General features: G+C 38.3%; 2 protein-coding genes across 3 annotated transcripts in view; one reads left to right on the plus strand and one right to left on the minus strand.

Annotated features, from left to right (window-relative positions):
* LOC117219774 (alkaline phosphatase) overlaps positions 1–24549 on the minus strand; it is a 445727-nt gene that overhangs the window by 110267 nt on the left and 310911 nt on the right. Inside the window, exon 3 of the mRNA XM_033469198.2 lies at positions 138–312. Within this exon, the coding sequence (XP_033325089.1) occupies positions 138–312 (175 nt within the window). The remainder of the gene's footprint in view (positions 1–137; positions 313–24549) is intronic.
* Positions 1–24549, plus strand: part of LOC117219775 (caspase-1) — a 108068-nt gene that overhangs the window by 28801 nt on the left and 54718 nt on the right. Inside the window, exons 2-3 of one of the 2 annotated variants that reach the window (XM_033469199.2) lie at positions 4364–4606; positions 6346–6441. In XM_033469199.2, coding sequence (XP_033325090.2) covers positions 4395–4606; positions 6346–6441 — 308 coding nt within the window. In that variant the 5' untranslated portion in view covers positions 4364–4394. The remainder of the gene's footprint in view (positions 1–4363; positions 4607–6345; positions 6442–24549) is intronic. The other variant, XM_033469200.2, reaches the window with a different exon arrangement.

The raw sequence follows: 24549 nt of genomic DNA on the forward strand, positions 1-24549 counted from the left end.
TGAGCTTTGTTCTCGCAAGTCTCGTCAGCGGCGCAACGTCCGTAATGAAGTTCGGATCCGCGGGACTTAACGAAAATCGATGGCCCGTAATCGTTTATATTAGTTGTTGATGTCCGCGGTGGCGTGTATTTACTTACCCTGCTCCTGCGCCCAATTGATAAGGGACGGTACACGGGCATCAAAACTGGAATAACAGTTCTCAAAGCGTGCGGACGAGTCCAAGCCGACGGTCTCGTAATTGGCTTTAACTCCGCAGAGCAGCGCCGTGGCACATGCCGAAGACTCTCCAACTTGGGCGTCCATGTTGTAAGTCTGCAAACGAACGAAAGAGGAAGAGGAACTTTAATTAGTTTGCGACATCGGCTATACCTCCCCCCGCAGAAACGTTACGCCGGCACGCGAGCCGTGCTCGCGACAGCGAACACGCCCTCGTTCCGGTTCGATTGGATTTTTACTTTCGCTGGCTCGTTACATTTTTAGGATTCGCGTCGGGCCCGTGTCTCAATCGTTCGCGAACGCGGACCTTTTAACCCGAGAAAGATAATCTACGTCGCAGAGGCGCCTGCGAAAGACTGTTGATTTTTGTTAATTTTTCATAGAGGTCTAGTGATTTAAGTTTGAAATTACTTAAAATATAAAAAAATATAATATAAATGCATTTTATTTTTACAATAATGCCAAACCTTTAAAATGACTAGATTAACTTAAATAAATATCCATTGTTAGTATAAAATTGACGCCTTAGAAAAGCATGCGCCTCTGAAGCGTATGGTTATCTTTTACGTACGTTGTCATATGGTTATCTTTCTAGGGTTAATCGGCGAGAATACAGTAATTTTAATTTTTACAGTAATTTTAATCTTTACAGTAAATCGTTGGAGTCCGAATCGAAACAAACAGATCTCTGAGATTACGGTAATTTTGTCCCAATTCGCGCTCAGATTGCGCACAAAAGTGGACAATTTGGGAAGTAGAGATACGATTATTCGAGCTTTGGATCTCGTTTTTATAGTTGATGACAATCGGTAACTATAAAAACGAGCAGCAAGGCTCGAATATAAAATTGAGAATATTCGACAAAAATTTCCTGTTTTCATTTCCTATGAAAGATTCTCCGTAACTTCGACAATTTTAAAATAAAACGTTCGACACCACGTTGGTTTATTGTTGAACACCGAACTGAAAGCACTGGGTTCAAAAATGCGTGATAGAAAATTGGGGGCGGGGAGATCTAACTACGGTTTTCACGAAGTCCTGAAATCCGTTCGCGATTTAAAAAAGATTGATGGCTCCATTAATTATCTCGCTCCCCGATTCGGTTCATTTATGAATCATGGTTTTATTTCCTGCGATTACTGCAAGCTTAAGAAAATCTCGATGCAATCGTGAATCACCGCTGCGTTCGCACTGGCTGCAACAGATTAACCTGATTACCTCGTATTAACGCGTGCGGTAAATGAAGCTGTCAGAGTCGTATCATAGCGTTCGTAGACCCCAGTTCGCCGCATCGAACGTATTTATTGGATAAGATCCTTAACACTAGATTAACGGGGCGCAAAAAACGGCTGTTTTATATTAGTATATAAAAGCAACGATAAGACGTTTATTCTGATTTTTATCAAGTGTTATTGTAACATTTGCCTTGAGTGACATATAAATTGAATGAATATGTATCTTTACGATACGAATGATCGTAAATTAAAAATTTAGTGAATCCAGTGTTAACGAACGGTAATAACAATCATGGCGGGTTGGCCGGAATTCAAACTGTGCTACGACGATCGATCTTTCTTCGACCGGCCCGCGGGGCAAGGGCAAAGGTTACGAGGCCGGAATAGATAGACGGTAGAACCGCGGTGTACATAAATCCTCTGCCGGCATTATCCGCAGAGGCAGGTCGCCTGCGTAAAATACTGCTGACTTCCGGCGGTTTTCTTATTATTCGAAAACCGTGCGGCCCACTCGAGAGCACGGAGTGATCCGAATAATAACACGCCATCATCCCGATCCAGCTGTTCGGGAAGGTCCGCGTTTCCGCCGGCTGAAAATGCAACAAGAAACCGCATAAAGCGCACAGCTGCGTCCGCATAACCGAGTCGATTAAGGAGGATTTTCCGTTTTGGATGGCGTTCTTAAGCGCGAGCTTTTTATTTGTCTTGCTGTACCACGAAAAAGCTTCTCAACGAACGCCGACTTTGGGAACTCGATTTTAATTTCAAATCTCTCGGCCAGTTTAGACCTCGAAGTGTTTCGAGAGGAATACATATATCTACGGTTACCGGCGAAACTATTCGAACACCCTTTTAAAACGGAATAACTTCTTTTTTTTTCGAAATTCGTTCGAACGAATCGACCTGCGAAACGCGTTCTCTTAACTTTCGCCCTTAGCTCGGATGAAAAAGTTCGAGGACGCGAGTTTTCTTCCGTCGTTCCAACTTGCCGGGATTTTTGAAAAAAATATTTTTAGACAGTGGTTTCGACACTGTGATCTTTTCTCCTTGTTGCGCAACTTCGCGACAATGCAATTTCACTGTAATCCGTAGATCGTGAGTACGTAAAAAACGTTTATCTAGATATATGAAATAAGAGATAAACAATGTGCACGTTCTTTATCAATCTTCCTTGTAGTTGTACTTGTTGTTTTCACGTCATTCAATAACTCAAAAAAATCCCTAAATACTTAACATTTAACATTTTTTTAATAAATGAATTTTTCTCATTTTAAATTACAATTATAGTTTGTGACGGTTGTTAGACGATCGATCGATTCTTCACTGAACATACTTAACATTTCATAGCTGTTGCACAATCGGTTTTACTCAATACTTGTTATCGGTCAGCGACTCTGAGTTACAAACGAATGTAATCGCAAGGAACGTGGACAACTTTCAGAAAAAGCGACGAAATGAAAAGGTGCCTCAATTTCGAAGAAATCAAAAATCCTTCGAAATATTGTCTTTATTTAAAATATACATAACGACTTAGCTTGAATCGATCTTGGTCTCGATCAAGTCGTTTACGAAAGTTCAATAAATCTTTGTCCAATAGGAACAATTGGTAAATCAAAGTAACACATAATCTATAATACGATAAATGAATCATTGAAATTATTATATAATATACTTAAAGATACATATATACGTATATAAGCGACCAACTTTCGAATCAAACACACCTAGACAGTTGTTTACGATCGAGATCAAGATTAAATTCTCCGAAATTGTCGATGAACATTCGACACCGAGGCTCCAAATTGAATAAAAATGAAAATGAAAACAACATTCGACGCTACGGTAGATGTTGATACCGTTGTAAGCAGTTGTCGATGTGACAATACCGAGGCGACCGTATCAGAAAAATTTCATAAAGAGAATCGCTGCTATCTGCGTATCAATGGCGCATCTGCAGCGATCCGACTTGATCACAATATCGTCGCACCGTCACAATAACGTGCTCGAATGCCACGAAACTGAAACGACATTCCAATATCGTCCTGAGAATTTCTCTTCAATGTCCCGTGTCCCCTTGCACAGAAGAGGAATCCCATTTCGAAAAATTTCCCTGACGGAGCAAAAGCTCTCTCCAATTAGCATACGACTTCTTATTGTTAGAATAACAATGAACGTATCTAAATACAGCGTGATAACACATTATGCTCGATGCGAGTAAAGCTAAAGAGATAAAAAAGATCGCGAAGGGACTGAAAACTAATTGCAACGTGTTTACAAATTTTGTTGCAGAGCATACAGAAAATTAGTTCTTTTAACATCGGAAGAACCTCGAGTCTCTTGCTTGAATAAAATATTGAAGTCATCTTGATCTTATTGTTAATAAAACGTGAACTAACTTTTCGTCTAAAATACACTAATTCTTTTCACATCTCGAAAACCAATCGCTAGGTTCAATTTTAAAGAAAATGTGTAGAGCATCATTGTGTTGATAAAATATAAAAAAGATCTCGAACTTATTGCTAGTAAATCGCAATAATAAATCGTTGTTATTGAAACTGTTGTGCCAGGAAATTCTGTCGACTGTATTTAAATTTACAAGTGCATCGCAGTCCGATGATAAGTCCTATCGCCACCGATCGCGTTTGCAAAATTCCAAATGATTTCTCGTCCGCTCGTTGATCAAAAAACCGCCCTGTAAAAACGAACGTAAAAATGAATCATGGAACTGCCTTATCAGCATCACCGAATTAAAAAAAAACTATCTACACTGTTCAACGGTTATGTTCACAACGCGTTCGAGTGATCGTAAGTACGAATCAGCGAGAGAAAGACGGACGTATCATCGATGGTCGTCGATGTCTTATCATTGTCCCGATAAGATAATGCAATACTGAAACGATCGCTTTCCCTAGGTAGCCAGTGTGCGCGAAAGATATCCAAAGAATGGACAAGCAGCCGAGGACAGTCGAAACCGAGCGAGAAGTCGGCGAAAATCCGCGGAGGAAAGCTAGAAAGCAAAACAAGATGGCGGAGAGAGAAACGGAGCCAAAGCAGCAACAGTCAATGGAGGCCGAAAAGCAGTCAGCCGAGCAATGCGATTCGTCGATTCGGCCCGGAACGAGCAACGTGGACGGATGGATGTTCAAAAAACCGAAGTGAGTGACACCTTATCGTTCCGTTCCAAGATCGATCGGCTGCCGAGCGTTTTCCAACGCGACGCGCGATAACGTTCAACCGACTTCGAACCGCGACACCCGATTTTCACTAGCTTTTCGTCGCGGCCGTCAAGCAATGGCTCGGAATTTACACTCGGGAAACAGTTCGGAAAACTGCGTCGGCAAGACGGCTGACAGTTCTCCGAACAAGTACTTTACGCCGCAATAAAACGGATAATGGACGGTTCGGACGAGCACAGATTCGCCGGTGCTTCGTCAAGAAATCGTAGTGCAAGGGGTTCGATTAAACAAATTGCAGTTATACTAGGGAGAATGCAAAGACTGATGCAACGAGTGCAGTCGTTTCTCCCCAATTCGCGCTCAGGTTGCGCAAAAAAAATGGGTCAATTGGGAAGAGCAGATTCGATTATTCGAACCTTGCGTCTCGTTTTTAGAGTTGTTGATATTCGGTAATTATAAAAATAAGCTGCAAGCCTCGAATAATCGTATCTCCGCTTCCCAAATTGTCCATTTGCTCAGCGCGAATTGGAAAGAACTTACTGTGTCCTGAAAAATATTGAAAAATTCGTGAATAAAACTAACAATAGTCGTACATAAACTGCGGTCAGTGACTACATAAGCAGAATTTACGGACACTGTTCCGTTATTTTCAATTTATTAGAACTGATAAAAGAAGTGACACACTTTTATACAATCAATACAGTCAATTTTTATCTCGCATAAAGATCCGCAGTCTAGTCATAAACATCCCCAATGATACAGTTGCGAAAAAGGTCCATCGTCCGAGGATTATTCGAACGTATGCAAGAAGTAATTATTAACGATACTCACCAGCAAGAATGACTAGATATTTCTCTATCGAGATAAGGATAGATAACAATTGCGTGGAATTAAAAATATTGCGTTATGTGCGTGGTGAATCACAGAACAGAAATGGTGTCCTTGATAACAGATGTCACCTTGATTTACGCAAATATAATTTTATATAAGTTTTGACAAGGTTTGTATAAATTTTGTATATATTTGTCAAGGTTTCTGTAAGCTTGTGTGAGCTTATATGAGATTTATATAAGTTTATATACGTTTATATAAATTTATATAAGTTCATATGTGTTTATATAAGTTTATATAAGTTTATATAAGCTTGTATAATAATTTTATGCAAGTTTAAATGTGCTTGTATAAGTTTATATAAGTTTATGTGTATAATATGTTTATATAAGCTTATATAATAAGTTTATACAAGTTTAAATGAGCTTGTATAAGTTTGCATAAGTTTATATAAGTTTAATATAAGTTTGTATAAGTTTACATAAGTTCAATATAAATTTATATAACTTTATACAAGTCCTGTAGAAATTTATATAACTTTATACAAGTCCTGTAGAAATTTATATAACTTTATACGAGCCCTGTAGAAATGTATAATGTCTACAAGTTATTCAAAAATTTATAAAAATTTCTACAAGTCCTACAAAAATTTATAGAAATTTCTACAAGTTTTACAAAAATTCGTATAAGTTTATACAAGCTTCATACAAATTAATGAAAGTTCACGCAAGTTTTACACAAATCTACACAATTATACATAACTCCCCACAAATGTTAGTATCGCATGCGCTTCTTTTGTGTCGTCTACGTTAGCCTCGTGTGTGTGTCTCGAGAAGCTTTGTCCGGGCTCACGCGTGTCTGACTGTTCTGTCTAATTTTGTGCCTAGAACGCGCTGGAGACGTTTGTTGGAGATGATTAGGATCGCCTTCAGTAGGCGGAAGCGGCTCTGCGACGCATCGGACGCGCAAAAGCTACCGAAAAAGTATGTACATACCACGCGTACCAGGTTTGGATAAACGAGAACGGCTGCTCGCCGCTGCGAGCCCCGACTATGGTGCAATAAGCGCCGGCCAACTAAAACTCACGGTGATCTAATGTGGTCGTATTGCGGCACGTATGAAAATGTACGAAGTGCTGCATCGCGAAGGCATGAAATATGCATATTTATGTGCGAACGAGTGCGCGTGGGGCACGGCCGATGGGCGAAAGGGGGAAATTAACATTTCTACGGCGGAATTAATTTCGCACGCGGAAGTTCGCGGACGCGTATTGGCCCATGCGGCTGACACTGCAGTCCAACAATCAAATATTTAGACCAGTGTTTCGCAACTATTTTCGGATCGCGGCCGACCTCGACGCCTCGATGATCTCGATGCAATCTCACTTCCCGGTTGAACAGTGAACTGCAGGCATTTCACCGCATCTCTACAATTAGCGAAACAATGAAAAATAACAGAGTTTATTTTCGAATCGCATCCGGCAGTCTGACAGTGAACCAAGTTCTGAAATAGTTCAACATTAATAAGTGTATCGAGTAAAACAGGCAGATAGGTAAAATTGTCATTAACTCGATGAAATAATATATAATAATTAAATATGGTAATTGAATTGATTAATCGAACAAGGTTTCTTGCTCGTCAAGTTGTACGAAGGAAGCAGAAACGCCAAGAACGTCAATAATTGATGAGCACTAAAAAATATGTTTCTGTTTCCGTAAATATTATTTATTATAATATAATCACGTTAATGCGGCTGCTCGTGTCATGGTCGTTAAAGTGGCCATTCACCTTATGAGGGGGCTTATGCTCGGTTTAAGTTTCTCGTTTTCAGAGGGGAACATAATGCCATAAATGGTTGAGCATTTTATGCGGTAGGAAACACTTGAATGTCTCGGTTATTTATGGTTGTGCGAGAGAAATCACTTCAGCGTAAAGTTCGGGATTCGGTGGGAAAGGTGAAATAATAGAAAAATGTGTTTCAAAGATACTGTGTTTTATCCAAAATTGAAAGCGCTTTTCAACAGTATAATTATATATTTTTTAATTTACTGTTCGCCGCGACTCGTGCCGTTTTTATTCGGAAACGAAAAAAAAACAGCGAAGAGATAATAGCTCTGGGAGATATTTCTATAATTAATGTTTCGAATTGATGCAACGTTAAACAAAGTCAGTATCGACGTTTAACTTTGTCGATACGAGTACAAGAATTTAATCTCGATTACATGGGTATTAAAATTGTTTCTAATCCGACAGCTGCGGCAATAAGTAGCTTAATAATTTAATTCAAAATGAAAAGTTTCTCAGCGAGAAATGTGAAACCGCGCTCCGTTAATGTCTGAGAAAAAAAAACATATTCCCTTTGAAAAGCGTTAAAGTCTTTAATATCTAGTAAAAAGGGTGGGCTAATGAAACTTTGTAGGATTAAATTAGGTATTCACAAAACCATTTCAATTTCCGCGTCCACGTTTCGTTTCATGAATTTCAAATGATACGCGCATCCATCGGATAGCATTTTATTGATTACAGTTGCAATATATTGTAATTAGACGGCGAATCTTTGGGCGAAATAAAAATTTTCTGCATCGAGAAACGGGAACTCCATTAACATTGATTTCCGTCTTGATTCATTTCAGCCAGTTCTAAATAATAATTTTCACGTAGATTTAGTGTTTTATCTACATTTTCGCTAATGAACCTGTAATAAGGTCTTTTCAATTGCAAGCAAGTCAAGAAACAAGATTTATTCGGTATTCCATGAAACTCGATATGAAAACACGTGTAATAATAATTTTAATGACAAATAATTAGCTTCCCTGAGATTATTTGAAACAATGACCCCTATTTTTATGAATTTGTTGATTCACTTTTAATTTGATATACAGTCACAGAATACGCAATAAAAAATTCATTAACAGGAGTTTAAAAATTGGAGAACCATTTCATCGCATTCGCACCCGTAAAAGATTAATTAATTAATTAATTTAATAAGACTGAAGCTTGTTTACTAAGAGTAAACTAAAATATTTAATTCGTATAACTTTTTCACTGGATTTTTACGTGTCACGATTTATGATGGCTCAATTTTTGAACAATTAATTGATCTTGATTAGAAGACATCCGGGCAGTTTTTTCTGCAGAATGTTCTACCAAAATCGATACGAATCATCATCGATTATTTCTGTTTTTCATTTAAGCGAAGCATGTTTACCGCGTCGTGCTTAGAATGGCAGAAAGCCTTCGATCAGATTCCAACAAGTGTCCCAATATTAATGCGCGAGCATAGTGCCCGCCGAAGTATCGAAAAGACAATCGTATTAAATGGTAATGAAGAGATAGTGATCGACGGAACGTCGTGTATCCGTCGACCATTAACTCCGGGCGGTTGATCGAATTTTCGGCGCGGCCTTTGCCCGCGGCCGAAACGTAATTTCCATCGGAGATATTAAAGCTTCCTCCATTCTCGCTTTGTAGCCACCTTTTAAAACCACTTGCACGCCCTCGCGAATGCAATATTGCGGGCGACAACTTTTCTCTACTATTCGTCGCCGGCCGAACAGCATTAAGCACGCGGAAGCGTAAAATCGTTGTTCTATGTCGCGGTTATTCATCCGGCCGCGAACGACGCGACGCGCTTAATTATCAGAAACGAAAACGGCGAATCGGAGTTTGTAATAAAACGCATTTATTCTATCGGGGAAAAAAAGAACACCTAGATCAGTCGACGTTGTTCGCGATCGATTTAAATATTGTTTAAGAACTTCAAAATTTCATGCTGAGACTAGGGTGTTAGAGTTCAGAACGATAGCATCCTTAAAGGAATGACTGAAACGCTAACCCTTGTAGAAGCCGTAAAAAATCAAGAAATAAATTTTCTTCATTTTTGTTCATTTTAGATTTATCTTATTTTAATTTGAGTTTATTTTAACGAAGCATCATGTAGTCTATATTTATATAGATAGTTTTCCTTATTTAGATTTATTCAATTAACTATATGACTATTTACAATTTATAAAATCGACAAGAAATATATTTTAAGAAATATATTTTATAGGACACTTGTTTAAGGTCTGCTTAAGGGAGGTATTGTTTATACCCATGTTAGAAAAACTGTCACAAATATTATTTTCTCTTTTCATTACACTGTTAAATAATACATTCAGATACCTGCAAAACTAAAATACAGAAAATTTATAAAACAGCATTCTCAGATCAGAAATATGTGTTTAAAATTCTGTGGACATTTTTGACCCACCCTTAAGCATGCTAAGATGAATAATCAATCAAGAAATGTTAAATATCGAATGATCTAACGAAATATAAATATTAACACCTTCAATCAACGACCGGCGATTACACTCGTCGATCGATTGCTCCAAATCGTCGACATTCCTGCGATTAAAGTTCTTAATTGTTTTCACGAATCGTTCAACGAAATGAAAAATGTCAATCGATCGATCGATGGCCCAACACTTTTTCGTCGAAACGAGCTTTTTTCCAGCTGGAATGCCCGCTCGACTCGCTGCTATAGTTTTAATGCGACATATTTTTAACGCGGCGACTCGGCGAGCAACCGTTCTGACAGAAACATTTCTCCGGTGGCCCGAAAAATGTATCAGCCAGCCGTGTAATGCACCGAGGAGACCGCCGCCGAGTTTTGTATTCCGTCGCGCACGCAGCGCGCCGCCGTAATTCGAATACATCATTTTCCACGGTGATAACGTTGCTACGGGGGATAATCTGAGGCAGCCGGCGCGCGGTGTGCACGGGAAACTTTTAACGCGCCCGGAAGAACAAACCCTCCCGCGACTTCGTTTCGCCCGTCTCCCGAATACCGGCGGCCCCACGAATTATTAGCTCCATGCATATGAAATGACGGATTTTTTTTTAGCGACACTTTATATTCTATTGGATTCCCAAGGTGTTTTATTAGCCGCGGTGGACGCGTCGAGTTGCCAACGCACCACGGGGCCCGTTGCGTTGCATCGCGTTGCGTTGCGTTGCGTTGCGTTGCGTTGCGGCGGCCAGAATTATTTCTGCGGCACGCTATTCTGCATACAAGCGTTCGTAACTGTTCGAATGATCGATTATACCCGGCCAACGCCAATTTCGCGTCTCCGCGGTGGACAGCGTGCGAGATAAGAGCGCGGACGCTGTATCTCCGTACGTATATAATTTTTGTTTGCGAAGAGTTTGATGTACTGCGGCTCGCGAATGTGTATTCGAACTACTTTTAAAACTTTTTGGAAGTGTTGGGCGTTGTTGGAATTGATTCGAATGAATATTTATCTGAGATATGGACCGTTTATTTTGATGGTACATTTTTTGTTGTAATATCTTTTATTGGCCAATTTTAAAGTGAATGGAAACATTGGCTGTTTTTGAGATATTAGATATTAACTAGTTATGAATAAAATGGTTACACTGAATATTAATTCAAACAAATCATGTGATATCTCATTGAAAAAAGAAAAATGGACTTGCATCATTTTTAGAATAAATGGTCCATGTTACCCTTCTAATCGAATATTTCATTTTAATATTTAAATTGTTTTATGTATGTAGTCAAGTAATTCTTGATTCGAATGATTCTTTATTCGAGTAATTCTTTATTCGAATGATTCTTGATTCGAGTAATTCTTTATTCGAATACTAAAATGATTCGATCATTTAAAAAAAATTCGGGAAAAGTATAACAGATAATAGATTTATAGAGCGAATTACATTAAAACTGAAATCCTGACTGGAATTCAAAAGTAAAACGGAATATTGAATAATTCAGTGACGTAACCATGCAATTAGTTGCATTCTCGATATTGTCTTTTAAATGACGGTTTCGAAGTTGCAGAATTTATTACAATTACACTGGAACCGCTTTTAATATAAAAGGAAATGATTTCAAAACAACTTTGATCTCATTATGCAGCCGTTCTTAATGAATTAATAAAATGATTCTCCATTTTCTACATGAAAAGGTAAATTAATTGGTTAAATCCGATGCTGGCGACGCATTCCATGTTAAATTCGCACGCGTCTGTAACTGTACAATTTTCAACAGTGCTCACATCGCCATCATTACACACACCTACGAAGATTTTAATCAGTGATGCGCTCTCGTTGGCATTCTCATTGTGCTAAAAGCTATTTGTCTTGAATATAATGCTATTAACGATGTTACAGCGACATTATTTAATTATCTTGTTTCACAGTGATTAGGATTCACAATTATGATCACTCGACGCAACAAACAAGCAAACAAACAAACAAACTCTGTCCGTGGGAACAATTGGAGCAGGAAGCATGACATATTTTAATCTATCCGAAAAGTTTATTTAATACGGTGCAGCGTTGAAATGTGAACAAATTATTTGCTTTGAAAATTAATATGTTACCAGCCGTGAAATAAGCACAGTCATTAATAAATAAACGCTTCAACGAATGCATTTAGTAATAATATACTTTTGTGAGTAACAAAACTCTTCAGAAAATCGAAGAATGCACGATTTAATGGAATTCAATGCATTTTATTTAATTTCTAGTTCAGTGGAAATGTTAATAGATCATGCAAATTTGATTTTAGTGTTTAGTTTGAAATGTACTTAGAAATTATTATACTTTCTCAATAGGTATTCTACAGCAATACTAAATATAGTTATGTAATTTCATAATTGTAGATCCGTTCTTTTTATGAGAATATTTTATTTAAATATTTTATATGAGATTATGTCTTCGGAGATTTTAAAAATGTTAGAGGAAAGAAAACGCTTATTATTATTATTATTATTGTTATTATTATTATTATTATTATTATAACACGTATTACACTTTCAAAATAATATTTAAATAAGAAATCTATGCGAGAGATACAAATAAGTAGGCTAAAAATTCCGCTGTTAATTACGCTACCGACTCTTAATTCCTCAGTTCTCTATTCCAAGAAAGGAATCGGTCTATTCGCAGTTGCCTCGAAAAATCGTCTTCGCGATCGCAGCATCGCATTCCCTTCACGAAGCGCTACAAAAAAAATGCGAACGAAGAGACGTCGCGAATGCTCACCACGCTCCGCGTAACTATTTCAAACAACAACGACCATAAAGGGAGTTTAATTTTCTTTACAGAATGGTACGGTTGCCTGTTGTTGGGTCGCGTGACGCTGGCAGCGATCCCGTGAAATTCCTTTTACTTAACGAACGCGCGTATCTTTCAATTCGCGGTGTAATTCGAAACTGCCGGTCGCGCGCGGCCGTGTCCATAAAAATGCGACACGTTTGATATTTTTTTCTTTTTTTTTTTTTATCGGGAATTGAAACTATTTCAGGCACACACGCGAATGCCCCGCCGCTCGTATCCGCGGGATGCTCATCCGTTCAGAAATTCGAGATGAAAATGATAACGATCGATCGTGACGAGAGTTTTAAGCGGCGCGGCGGACGATCTCTGCGGATGACGCTGTCAGACGGCATTTTCTGCGGCTGATACAGCCGAACGCGAGAGCACACGCGTTCGTGTCACTCAATTCCGCCGGGATCCCGCGATTTCGATCTCGCGGAAGGTAAACGTTGCCCGTAATGTCCGCGCTGTTGTCGCAGACCGGAATTATAATTGCTTCCCGAATAACGAGACCGGCCCCAGCGCCAAGGAAGCCATCCCCCCATTGGCGTAGTATGGGAGAGAAAGCGGTCATAAGCGGAACGAAATGTTTTCTCACTGAAATTATACAGGATGGGTCTCACCGCATATTGTCATCCAGATTTACGTTGTTATTATTGCGAAAAATATTTCGCATGAAATTAAATGATTTCGACGGGGGTGTGATCTGATGATGCTGGTTTTCTTGTAGGTCAACGTATAAAGGTCATTGATATTTTTTCGAATTGAATCATATATTTTTTATTAGGACAGACGATGCATCTTGATATTCTTTACACAAAAATGTATTAATATATTTAGGTTAGGAAATCATTAGTTTAGGAGCTATGTTAATTTTAACGTTGTTATTGCAAGTGTTATCCATGCAGGAAGTGTATAAAATACAAATAATTGTCGCATTGAATTTATCGCGTTGTCGAGGATGCTATGAATTTTTAACGACACTAAAATTAATATATGTACGATATATATATATTTTTTATTATATATTTTATTATTATATATTTTTATTATATATTATATATTATATATATTATATATTATATATATTATATATACATATCTCCTAGACTAATGATTTTTCAACATAAATTGGTTAATACCTTCTTGCAGAGAATAATTGTCACAATTTGGTCGTCAACTTTGGTGCAAGTCTGAAAATGTTGCTGTTTGAGAAGGTGTTACGATACTTGCGCTGGTCACTGCATTAATGGGCAACTTTAACGAGAAAACCACACAAACTATTTCCGGCAATTAAGCACGTTGATTGCTAAACCACGTGACCTGCCATCAAATCTCAGAAAGTTGGAGTAACTAGATCACGACCGGCCAAAACTGAAAAGTTACAATATGACACAGTAATTGCATCTTCAATGTTCATCGATCTCGCAATACAAATATTGTCATTCGACTAACTAGTTTCCGAAAACTATTATAATTTTTCACAGAAACCCGTAAAACGGTGCAGTACCTTCTAAAACTTAATAACATTTTTAAAACTCAACCAAATGACTTGAATTTTTTTTAGATGATAGAGGAACTAGTCTACTAGACAATGATTAAAATGCTTTTTTTAACTTTCTTATCTGAGTCTATAACAAAAATTTTAAAAATGCCTTTTGCAGATCTCGGTTAACCCAGAATCGAGCTACAGGCGTCGAATGATTTAAAAAACTATAGATTTCTTCAAGTACATGGTCAAAAATCGTGATAGAACTACGATTTTTGCCATCTTGAATTTGTTGCAACTCATAACAACGTCAACTGATTTCGATAAACTGTTGTCAACGTCAACTGATCTCCAGCACCCATATAATTTAATATAATTTATAATATATGTTATATTATATCTTTTTATATTATTATATTTTTATATATTATATTATATTATATTATATTATATTATATTATATTATATTATATTATATTATATTATATTATAATATAATTTATTTTTATCTACATTATAGGCTCAGATAAAAAAGTTAAAAAACGAGAGGTCTATTTTTTTGTCATTCCAAGTACATAACAGCGAAATTCAAAAAAAGCATTTCGGTCACCGTCCAGTAGACTAGCCCCACCGTAATCTCAAAAAAGATCCAAGTCACTCAGTGCAGTTTCAAAAAAGTTATCGCGTTTGGTACGAACACATTTGCGGGCCACTGCAGCATAGCTTCGATCCGATACGGAGCAGTGACTTATTCGATACCTGTCCCGGTGTTGGATACCGTGCGGCGCGTCGGTGACACAGTCGCAAATAATTCGTCAACGCGGCGTTCCGCACGGCTCGCAGACGCGGCCGTACGTTCGGTCGGAACGTCCGCGTAGTTGTAATGGAAACAGAAGGCCGTGGCAGATAGGGAAAGGGAGAAGGACGGCGCGAGCGAACGACAAACGGAAGAGATACACAAAAGGCTACGGAGGCGGCGGATCAACCTTTTAAACAGCTCGAGATACTGCGCGTTCCCGGTTGAAAGAACTCTCTCCCTGTGAATGTAAGCACGGTGACGAATCCGTAAGCCGCAAAATCCGCGCGCAAGAACACGTACCACCCTGTCGGTTAACAAAGGCAACCCGCAGAGTGCTTACAAACTAGTCATAAAGGCGTGGACCCCGTCGCCCATTAACAGACAAACGTTCATTGGAAGAGAAACGAGTTGCCGGCATTATATTCGGCCGGGATCCTTTGAACTCGAAAACATTTCGCGACGACTGGGTCCGTCGTCGTCGACGTCGCCGTCGTCGTGGCTCCTCTCTCCTCTGTCGCGAGCGTAAATCCTCGCCGGAACGGTTAGAATGATTGCGACCGATTCGAGCGAGAGGAACCGCCCGAGTCTTAGCGCGCGGAATTCCATTTGAATGGGATTTGTCGGCTTGAATACAAACGTTTGCTGCTGATTTTACGGCGAGTTGTTTAGACAGTGAGTGATTCGAGATCATTAAAGGAGCGCTCGCTCGAGTAACTTCTTCCCTCTTCGACACCCATTACTTTGCCGGCACTGTAATCTTAGACGTACAGCCGTTTTGGAATGAATAGGCGTTCGCCTGAAATCTGATACGGCTGCGGAGCTTTCCGAACACGCTTTGCCGAATGATTGTTCGTTGTTCGGTCGTTGAAACGATATGAACTCGCTGGTCACGAGGGACTGCGTTGCTGGACAGGTTGCTAAAGATACGTCGAGAATGGTTGGTGTCTTTTGGTATAATTTTTACGGGATTTTTTACGCAGGCATTGCGAAATTTTGTGTTTGGAAGCATTTATTTGGAGCGAGTCATTGTCTGTGTTTATGCTCTTAATTATGTACGCTCTTGATTAAGTTTAGGCCATGGAGTATAGGACATAAGTCATGTATAAAAATTTATTTTAAAAATTCAGTGTTATTTCTTCAGGATTCTGTAAGGCTATTGTAAAATTTAATACCAATAATCGCAATGTATATTATACAAAATTTATCTGAAGAATTTATTTATATTTTTCATAGCCTTGATATAAATCATCTGCAGAAATCTATTTAAAAAATTCAATGTTATTTCTTCAGGATTCTGCAAGACCATTGCAAAGTTTAGTACCAATAATCGCAGTGTATATTGTACAAAATTTGTCCGAAGTATTTGTTTAAATTCCTCATAACCTTGACATAAGTCATCCGCAGAAATCTATTTAAAAAATTCGATGTTATTTCTTCAGGATTCTGCAAGGCCATTGCAAAGTTTAACACCAATAATCGCAATGTATATTATACAAAATTTGTCTGAAGTATTTATTTATAATTTTCTTGCTATAATCACTGCTAATCACTCGTACGAATTCTATACCATGGAATTTTTATAATTCATAACAAAAGTAAAAATGAAACATACTCGTTTATACTTGAAACCATAGAGGTTTTCAATTAATATTGAAAATATTAATTTTCACTATTAAAATAAGATAGTGAAATTGATATTTTCACTAAAATATTGATATCTTCACTATCGCCAGGTTTTCAATAATACATTAAAATTATGAAACAAATTCTGAGTCATTTAGAACTTCACATTTGGCAGACATTTATCTTGTAACACAAAGGGGAAGGAAACGAGACGTTTCGCGCTATTTGAGAGCGGAAAATGGTAGAATTTTCAGCGTGGAGGACGTGCGAGGCTTGAAGATGTGTCGCGAGATGAGTGAAGTGGGATAATGGTCCATCGAAAATCCTAGCATCGATCCGCGCACGCCGGAAACATTTATTCCGTTTCACTTTTTTTTCCCGATCATCAATTTGTTCGGCATTGTTGCAACCGGGCAGGATGTGCCACCGAATTAATTGTCGCGGAAAATCATATTCTCTAATGCAAACAAAACTGATTTCACAGATCAAGAGAAAAATACAACGCGCCGATGCAACGTACAGATATTTGTTATGATACGCGTTGCACATAACTTTTTCCTGTTTGTTGCGTTGCGTGTTCGGTAACTATGATGCGGCAACACGTATGCCATGTTCGCGGAAATATCCGTAAAATTGGAAAAACATAGCGAACGTATAGAAACGGAACACAACGTATCGGTTTAATAGCTCCGCTTCTTTTTCGGCAACACAGTTTCGATAACTTCGATTTACGGTCATTTTGTATGCAGCTGGTGCTGCAGAACTTTGTGGAACTACGTTTATCCGCACCCTATTGACCTAAACAAGGTCACACTCGGTTCTAAATATAGGGGAGAATAGCCGAACTTGGACCGGGGCCTAGAATTAATCTGATTAACGATACGTAGTCAATTAATCCCGCAATTAATTCCATACAGCACATGTTTCGCTTTTCCAAAGTACTGTAAATTCTTCCTACGACCCTCAGCTTCGAAACTAAAATGGACAATTTGGAAAGAGGTTGTTTGTATTACTTGTTATATTATATTATTTGTTATAGTTGTTGACAACTAACTATAGATTGACAACTAACTATTGAATAACTATAAAAACGAGCCAGGAGGCTTGAATAAGTATATCTCCACTTTCCAAATTGACCATTTTTGTCTACAATTTGAGGGTCAATTAGGAAGAATTTCTTGCATACAGCGTGTCCCCTAATTATGTTAACACGCGGAAAGGGGTGATTCCTGAGGTCATTTGAAGTAACTTTTTCCTTAACGAAAATGCGACCCGCGGCTTCGTTCACAAGTTATTAACGAAAAACACTGGCCAATGACAAGCGAGCTCGCGGCGCGCCGAGCCGATCAGCGGAACTGGGCGTCTCGGGCGCCTGGCGCCAGCTGATCTCGCCTCTCATTGGTCACAGTTTTTCGCTAATAACTCGTAAACGAAGCCGCGGATCGCATTTTCGCTAAGGAAAAAGTTACTTGAAATAACCTCAGCCACCCCTCATTACCGACTGTTGACACATCCTGTAAGTAGACCAGATTCAAATCATTACGTATAATCATCAGACAGCGGATCCTCGTGCAAAATAAAAGTCACCCAACTAAATTGTAAGAAATACAACTTCGATGAAGACACTTTTTCCCCTTTAACAATTGTAATAATGTAGATTTATTTAAATATACAAGTCAAACTTATACCAGTGTTCGGAATACTTTCGTACACGAGAGTACACGGATCGATCTGTATTAAAATCACAAAAAACTCCCTCTATCCAAAGGCCGCCCCATTGTGCGACGAGCGTCGACTGTCAACGTGTTGCGTGATTCTTCCGGAGTTTCGCGACGCGTTCGTCGTTGCCGCGGATTCTTGTTAACAAACGCGGCGCCGTATAAAGCGGCTAGCCTCGTCGAAAACTGCATTAGGCTGTTTCGTACTTTCCGCTCACGTAGGAGGGGTTTGAAACCGTGCGGCTCGCGGTGGACCCGGTCGGCTCTCGCCCGGCGAACGTGAACACCGTCCACCGGAATCATCGGATGGTCAATTTAATTTTAAGTTAGATCGCAATCCCGGGCTAAAGAACTTCCCGTTACGTTCCGACCGTTTTATCGCGGGGCCACGTCGCCGTACCCTATAAACGTGTACGTGGCGGCGATCGAAGCTCGCCGAGAAATCGGGACCGTGCGCGCGCGCGATTACCACTACTTTCGCCCTGAACAGCGAGTAAAATGGATAGACACTCTACGCCCGGGGCCGTATAGTGATTCCGTGATTGGCTCCTCGTGGAAAGTGCCTAGTCCCCGGTGAAAGTGTATTTTCGACTTATTGACTAATTAAATAGGGGAGGGGGGAGGATGGTAGATCGAGTAAGGGAGAGAGAGAGAGAGAGAGAGAGAGAGAGAGAGAACGCAGACTCTACCTGTTAGCCGCGTGCCGCGGTCTTTGCGTTAACTGCCGCGATAATTGCTTACAATTAGTTCCGTTCCCGTATTACTTGATTCGTGCGTCGAGCACGCCGAGCGGTGCGCCTAATTGCTACCACTTTCGTAACTTCGCGAATACCGATTTACGGGCAATCGAGGCTTCTGACACCTCCTGGCGTACATCCGTTTGTTGCGGTTTGTTTATCTCGTTACGTACGATTGTCATCGGTCGACTGCGGATCCTCATGCAAAATAGAAATTGCCAGCATCGATTGCATGAGGCGGGTGTCGAATAGAAGTTCTTCTGTTAATTAGTTCGTTGTATTGTAAATGACATAAATAGAAATAGAAATTGCTCTGTTAATGAGTTCAGTTAGTTGCAAATTATATAACTAGAGATAGAAATTACTCTGTTAATTAGTTTGATAAATTCTAAATAGTATAACCGGGAATAAAAATTTCTCTGTTAATTAGTTTAGTAAATTGTAGATGATATAACCAGGAATAGAAATTCCTCTGTTAATTAGTTCGATACATTGTAAATGATATAACTAGAAATAGAAATTCCTCTGTTAATTAGTTTAGTAAATTCTACATAATATAACCAGGAATAAGAATTCCTCTGTTAATTAGTTTAGTAAATTGTAAATCATATAACTGGAAATTGAAATTCCTCTGTTAATTAGATTAATAAATTCTAAATAATATAACCAGGTATAAAAATTCCTCTGTTAACTAGTTTAGTAAATTTGTAAGCAATATAACTAGCAATGTTAACTTTTCGTGACATAAATTCAGTATAACTTTCTTATATTTAGATTAGAGTCATAACGCTAAAATAACTCGGATAATAATTATATTCGGATAATATACACAACATGTACTCAATAAAATTCGATCGAATTAATTCGATGAATGTCTCCGAATATTCTTGTATTATGCAAGCAATACCAACGTTGGTATTCTCTACGATTTTTCCAAGCTGAACCTTTCGCAACAAAATAGTAATTTTTTCCGCAACGTCGAAACCCAATTTCTCTGTTAGTGAAAACTAAAGAACATTGTTCCCAAAAATAAGGTAAACCCTCAATGCACGGTTTGGAGAGCTTTGGAATAATCCCCAGGATGTAGAGGCTTTGGATCTAAAACCTTGTTAATGAACTTAACAAAGTTCTCTGTACCGGTGTTTCAATAAACCAAAATCGATACATTCTGCAGGTATGCAATTTCACAGGAAAAAAGAATTAATTTGGATCGAACGTTTGTCTCCGTAAAAAAGAAATCCCTGGACAAAAATTCGCATAAAAATATCTAGTGGACTTGTAATATATATAATAATAATTGATAATTAATAAGCTTGTAGAAAACGAAACTAATTCAGCAAAGGTTCTAAAATCAATCTTTCCATTTCGATAACCATTTCCGAAACATTTCAGTTCAAATAAAAACTGTACAGCTGTTGTTCTCGAAGAAAATTTCTTAAAAATCAAACTTTCCGTCAGCGGCTGTCTATTTGAGTACAGTCATTCGAGAAATTTAGATCAGAGACAAAGTAGTGGAACAGAGTTAATCACGTGTTTCGCCTGCGGCACGAACGACGACGGTTTGGGACACTTGCAGTCTCATAGAGCATAACCGGAAGTCGCTTGGCACTCAAGAAGAAGAAGCTCAGACACTTTGAACGTGAGACTAGCTGTTGCTGCACACCTGGGACGAGATACAGCGACGTTACACCTGTGCAAATCGGAATAGGCGACAGCAGCCCTGTGGGACCAAACGCTGACGATCACGGACTTTGGGACCTCGATACATACATATCGAAAACACCCTAATCGCTCAAAAACCGATACGGATCGTTCTCTATGCATAGAAACAAGCGCGCGCGATCCTTAGGTTCCATTTACACAGCATCGACCACTAATTTTTGACTAGTTTTCGAGATCTATTTTCAACCTCGTCAGACCCGAGCTGATTTCAAATGATATTGTCTGAAATTTTATTGCAAATATTATTCTATTTCATATTGTTCTACATTATTTCATATTATTCTATATTATTTCATATCGTTATATATACTACATTTTCTATTATTCTATATTATTTCATATTATTATATATATATACTATATTTCATATTATTATACATATATACTATATTTCATATTATTCAATATTATTTCATATTATTATACATATATATCATATTTCATATTATTCAATATTATTCTATTTTCTAACATGCAAACATTATTCCATTTCATAATTATTTCCATGCCTGCGATCATTTTTGAAACGACATGTAATTGACTCATTATTTTAAATGACAAGTTGTTTCATCTTATAATTATTGCCACGCCTGTGATCACTTTCGAGATGTGACGCGTACTTGAAAATATTACTTTGAAAGGCGTGTTATTTTATTTCATAATCATTGCTATGCCTGCGATCACTTCTCAGACGACACAGTTCATTGTTTTCTATGTAAAAATGATTCAACGTCGTAATCGCGTTCGCTGTGTTGCAAAGTAAAGAGAACATCTGTGGTTGTCGGACAGAACGTGTGGTAGCTATGACGAGGCTGCCACAATTTCGAGGAGTTAAAATGGCAATTCGTTTGAGAGCCATTCGCGTAACCTGTTGAGCGACAGCCTTATTGAACAGGAACAGCCCGAAATATCTATTCGGAGCAGAGAACCAGGATTTGGACAAGCCGAGCCCTAGAGACTCGAATTGAATTAAACCACGGCCTAGAGATCCGAATTAACCTCGCGGTGCATCGCGGTGACCTCAGAAGAGTTTAGGTTTCGAAGCTCTCCGAGGGGGCTTTTGAATATATTAGGGATGATCCTCAAGGACGCTATAGACCGGCCGCCGGAAAATACATAAGTGACCATCCGCCGTGGTACCGACGATCACTGGTATTATCAGCCAATTGCGAGTCCACGAAATTTAGATTCCAGTTGCATTATGGTCGACATAGACAGCCTATTCAGTCGAATAATTAAACGAAAATTAAACGAAAGAGCTGTGCTAAATTACCTGTTAATGATAACGAACATTAAATAATTTGCAATGGGAATTGCAAAAATTTGACATAACCTAAAATGAAGCAATTTAGGACACAGAATTTACAATCAATTTATTACAAGTAGGTAATTTTAGGTGAAATATAAAAATACGTAAACCTGGATTAAAGAGATTTTATGGATTAGAAAATTGGTACTTATGTATATCTATCTTTAATCTGTGTTATTATTATATTATTACATTTCGGGGATAATTTTCAAAAGAGTTAGTTGTAATGAAGTTATAATGAGTAGAAATGTAACAAACAGTAAATAATTATGGAACGTCATGTAAAACTTAATTTCTTTATGACTGTAATGCAGTTTCGATTAGCATTGTAACTAACGATACTTAAATAACATATTTCCCAATACGTGGGCTAAATGTAAATTTTATAGGTATTGCCTTTAAATATTGGTGAATGCGTTTTCAACATGTTCAATATTTCAATTATAAGCACTACTATTCTGTCGATATCATTTTACAATAACCGAGATTTGGATTATGTCATTCGGTTAATTTTATAATGGTTTTTTAAAGCGAAGACACATTAAGTAAAATCATAGAAATTGAAGAGTTTCATTCAAATCGTTATTTTGAATCGTAATATTTTTATTGGAATAGTAAATAAATAATTCTAGTTCATGGCAAAGACGAATTAGAGAGAAGTATAAAATTACAAATTAATATTAACAAGTTAAAATAACTAAAAAGTATCGATGTACTCATTTTCAACTCGTTAAAATGATTAAAGCAGGAATTAACTGTAGTTTAACAATAACAATTCGAAGCTTAATAATTAAGCAACAAAACGTAAAGGGAGCACTTCAAAAATTATTTTCTATTCTTTGAAAAAAGAAACTCAAGAAAAGCTAGTAAACACATTGTCCCAAACGGTGTACACATCCATGAAACCGCACGGTTTGAATTCCTTTATGCAAAATTGGCCTGATTTCTGTAGTTTCGTTTTACACCGAACTGACTTTATTCCTCACATTCTGCGGTCGTTTTATTTTCGCCTCTGTCAAATGAGAATGGGTCATTAATTGTCGGGGATTGTAGGAGGATTTCAGTCGGGAACGCGATGAAAGGACATGAAATAAAATTAATGGGACACATACTTTAACTAGCCGCAGTGACTTTATATGAAAGATGCTTCACCCTTTCATCATGAATTTTATAATGCAGAGCGTGCAACGGATAGATACTGAATTCCATTCGTTTAAACCTTTGTCGGCGACAATGGTACTTGATTCGAGACACTTCTAACATTTCGAACAGCGCGCGCGCGCGCGCGGTCGCATTCTTACGAAATATTAGTGAAATGAGATTTTTCAATTTGACCGGAGTTCGCGTACTAAACAGTTTTTGAATAAACATGTTTCTATTTTTATTTATCGGTGCGAGACCGCGAAATTGCCGACGAGAATCGTAATTAACGAAATCGCAAGTGACAAAATTTCTAAATCTACAATATATTTTCGCATCTCTGCATTCTTTATAAATCAGAAAATATATTCACATTTTATCACATATTTTAACGAAAGCTACGGTTCTCTATTTCATTTAAACAAGCAGGTTATTCTGCGAGCTGCTCGCACAGCTCTTTATCCAAAAATACAATTTTCTAATTCCACTTGATCTTTTAGAATCTCTATAATGCTCTGATAGATCATCGATGAAATATGTTTCCCATCGCCAACTTTGATGGCTGTTTCAAATCCTCCAATATGAAAGATGACCGGTGAAAAAATGGTTTTCTGAAATCTATCTCGCATAAAAGTCAGCCGCGCTTGAGTGATGTTTCCATCGAGAAGCGGATTGATTGATTGAGCGTCAAATGACTACGTTATTATCTAACAAGTAATTTCTACGTTAAAAAATAACATACAGGCGACCGACCGTAAATAAAACGATCGTAATTATCATGACAACAGTATCATTACCGTCGTCCAAAATATAAAACTCCTCTGCGCTGAACATCGTTAACGATCAAACCCATTCAGTTAAATAAACTAAATACGGTAAATCGAGTAATGTATTACTAAACGCGTTATAGTTGATTCAGGTATAATTAGCATTATCCAATAGCAGGAGCACGTGCTTTCTGCTAGCCGTGACAATTGGCCGAGCCCTTTAAATACGTTCAACCGGACTGTTTATTGTTGAACCCATCAACATTAGCGGAACACGAAATAACTTAATATCTGACCGAACTTACGCCGAAATTATGAATGAAGATAATCCGATGCCGCGCCACGTGGCACGCGATAACGCCGGTCATCCGAATTACTTGACTCTGTTCAAGCGAGAATTGCATTATGCGTGCGTTCGTCGCGCGCGTTTTCGGTACGCGCGAGAAATTCGCGGACCGCGAAGTGGTGGTATTCGATCGAAATAATTAGATTGCGTGCGGCCGTTCGCGCACATATCCCATTTATTATATCCGCGATAGCGTAAACGCCGGAAAGTTTCCGCGCAGCCGCGTCATAGTAGCCGCGGGGTCCCGCTTCGAACTTTCGTCGCAGGACATTATTTCTTGCATGTTGAGAGGTGGCACAGTTCCAACCGGGCTATCCTTTCGAGATTCAACATT

The sequence above is a fragment of the Megalopta genalis genome, chromosome 5 (genome assembly GCF_051020955.1).
Source record: "Megalopta genalis isolate 19385.01 chromosome 5, iyMegGena1_principal, whole genome shotgun sequence".
Taxonomy (NCBI): Eukaryota; Metazoa; Arthropoda; class Insecta; order Hymenoptera; family Halictidae; genus Megalopta; species Megalopta genalis.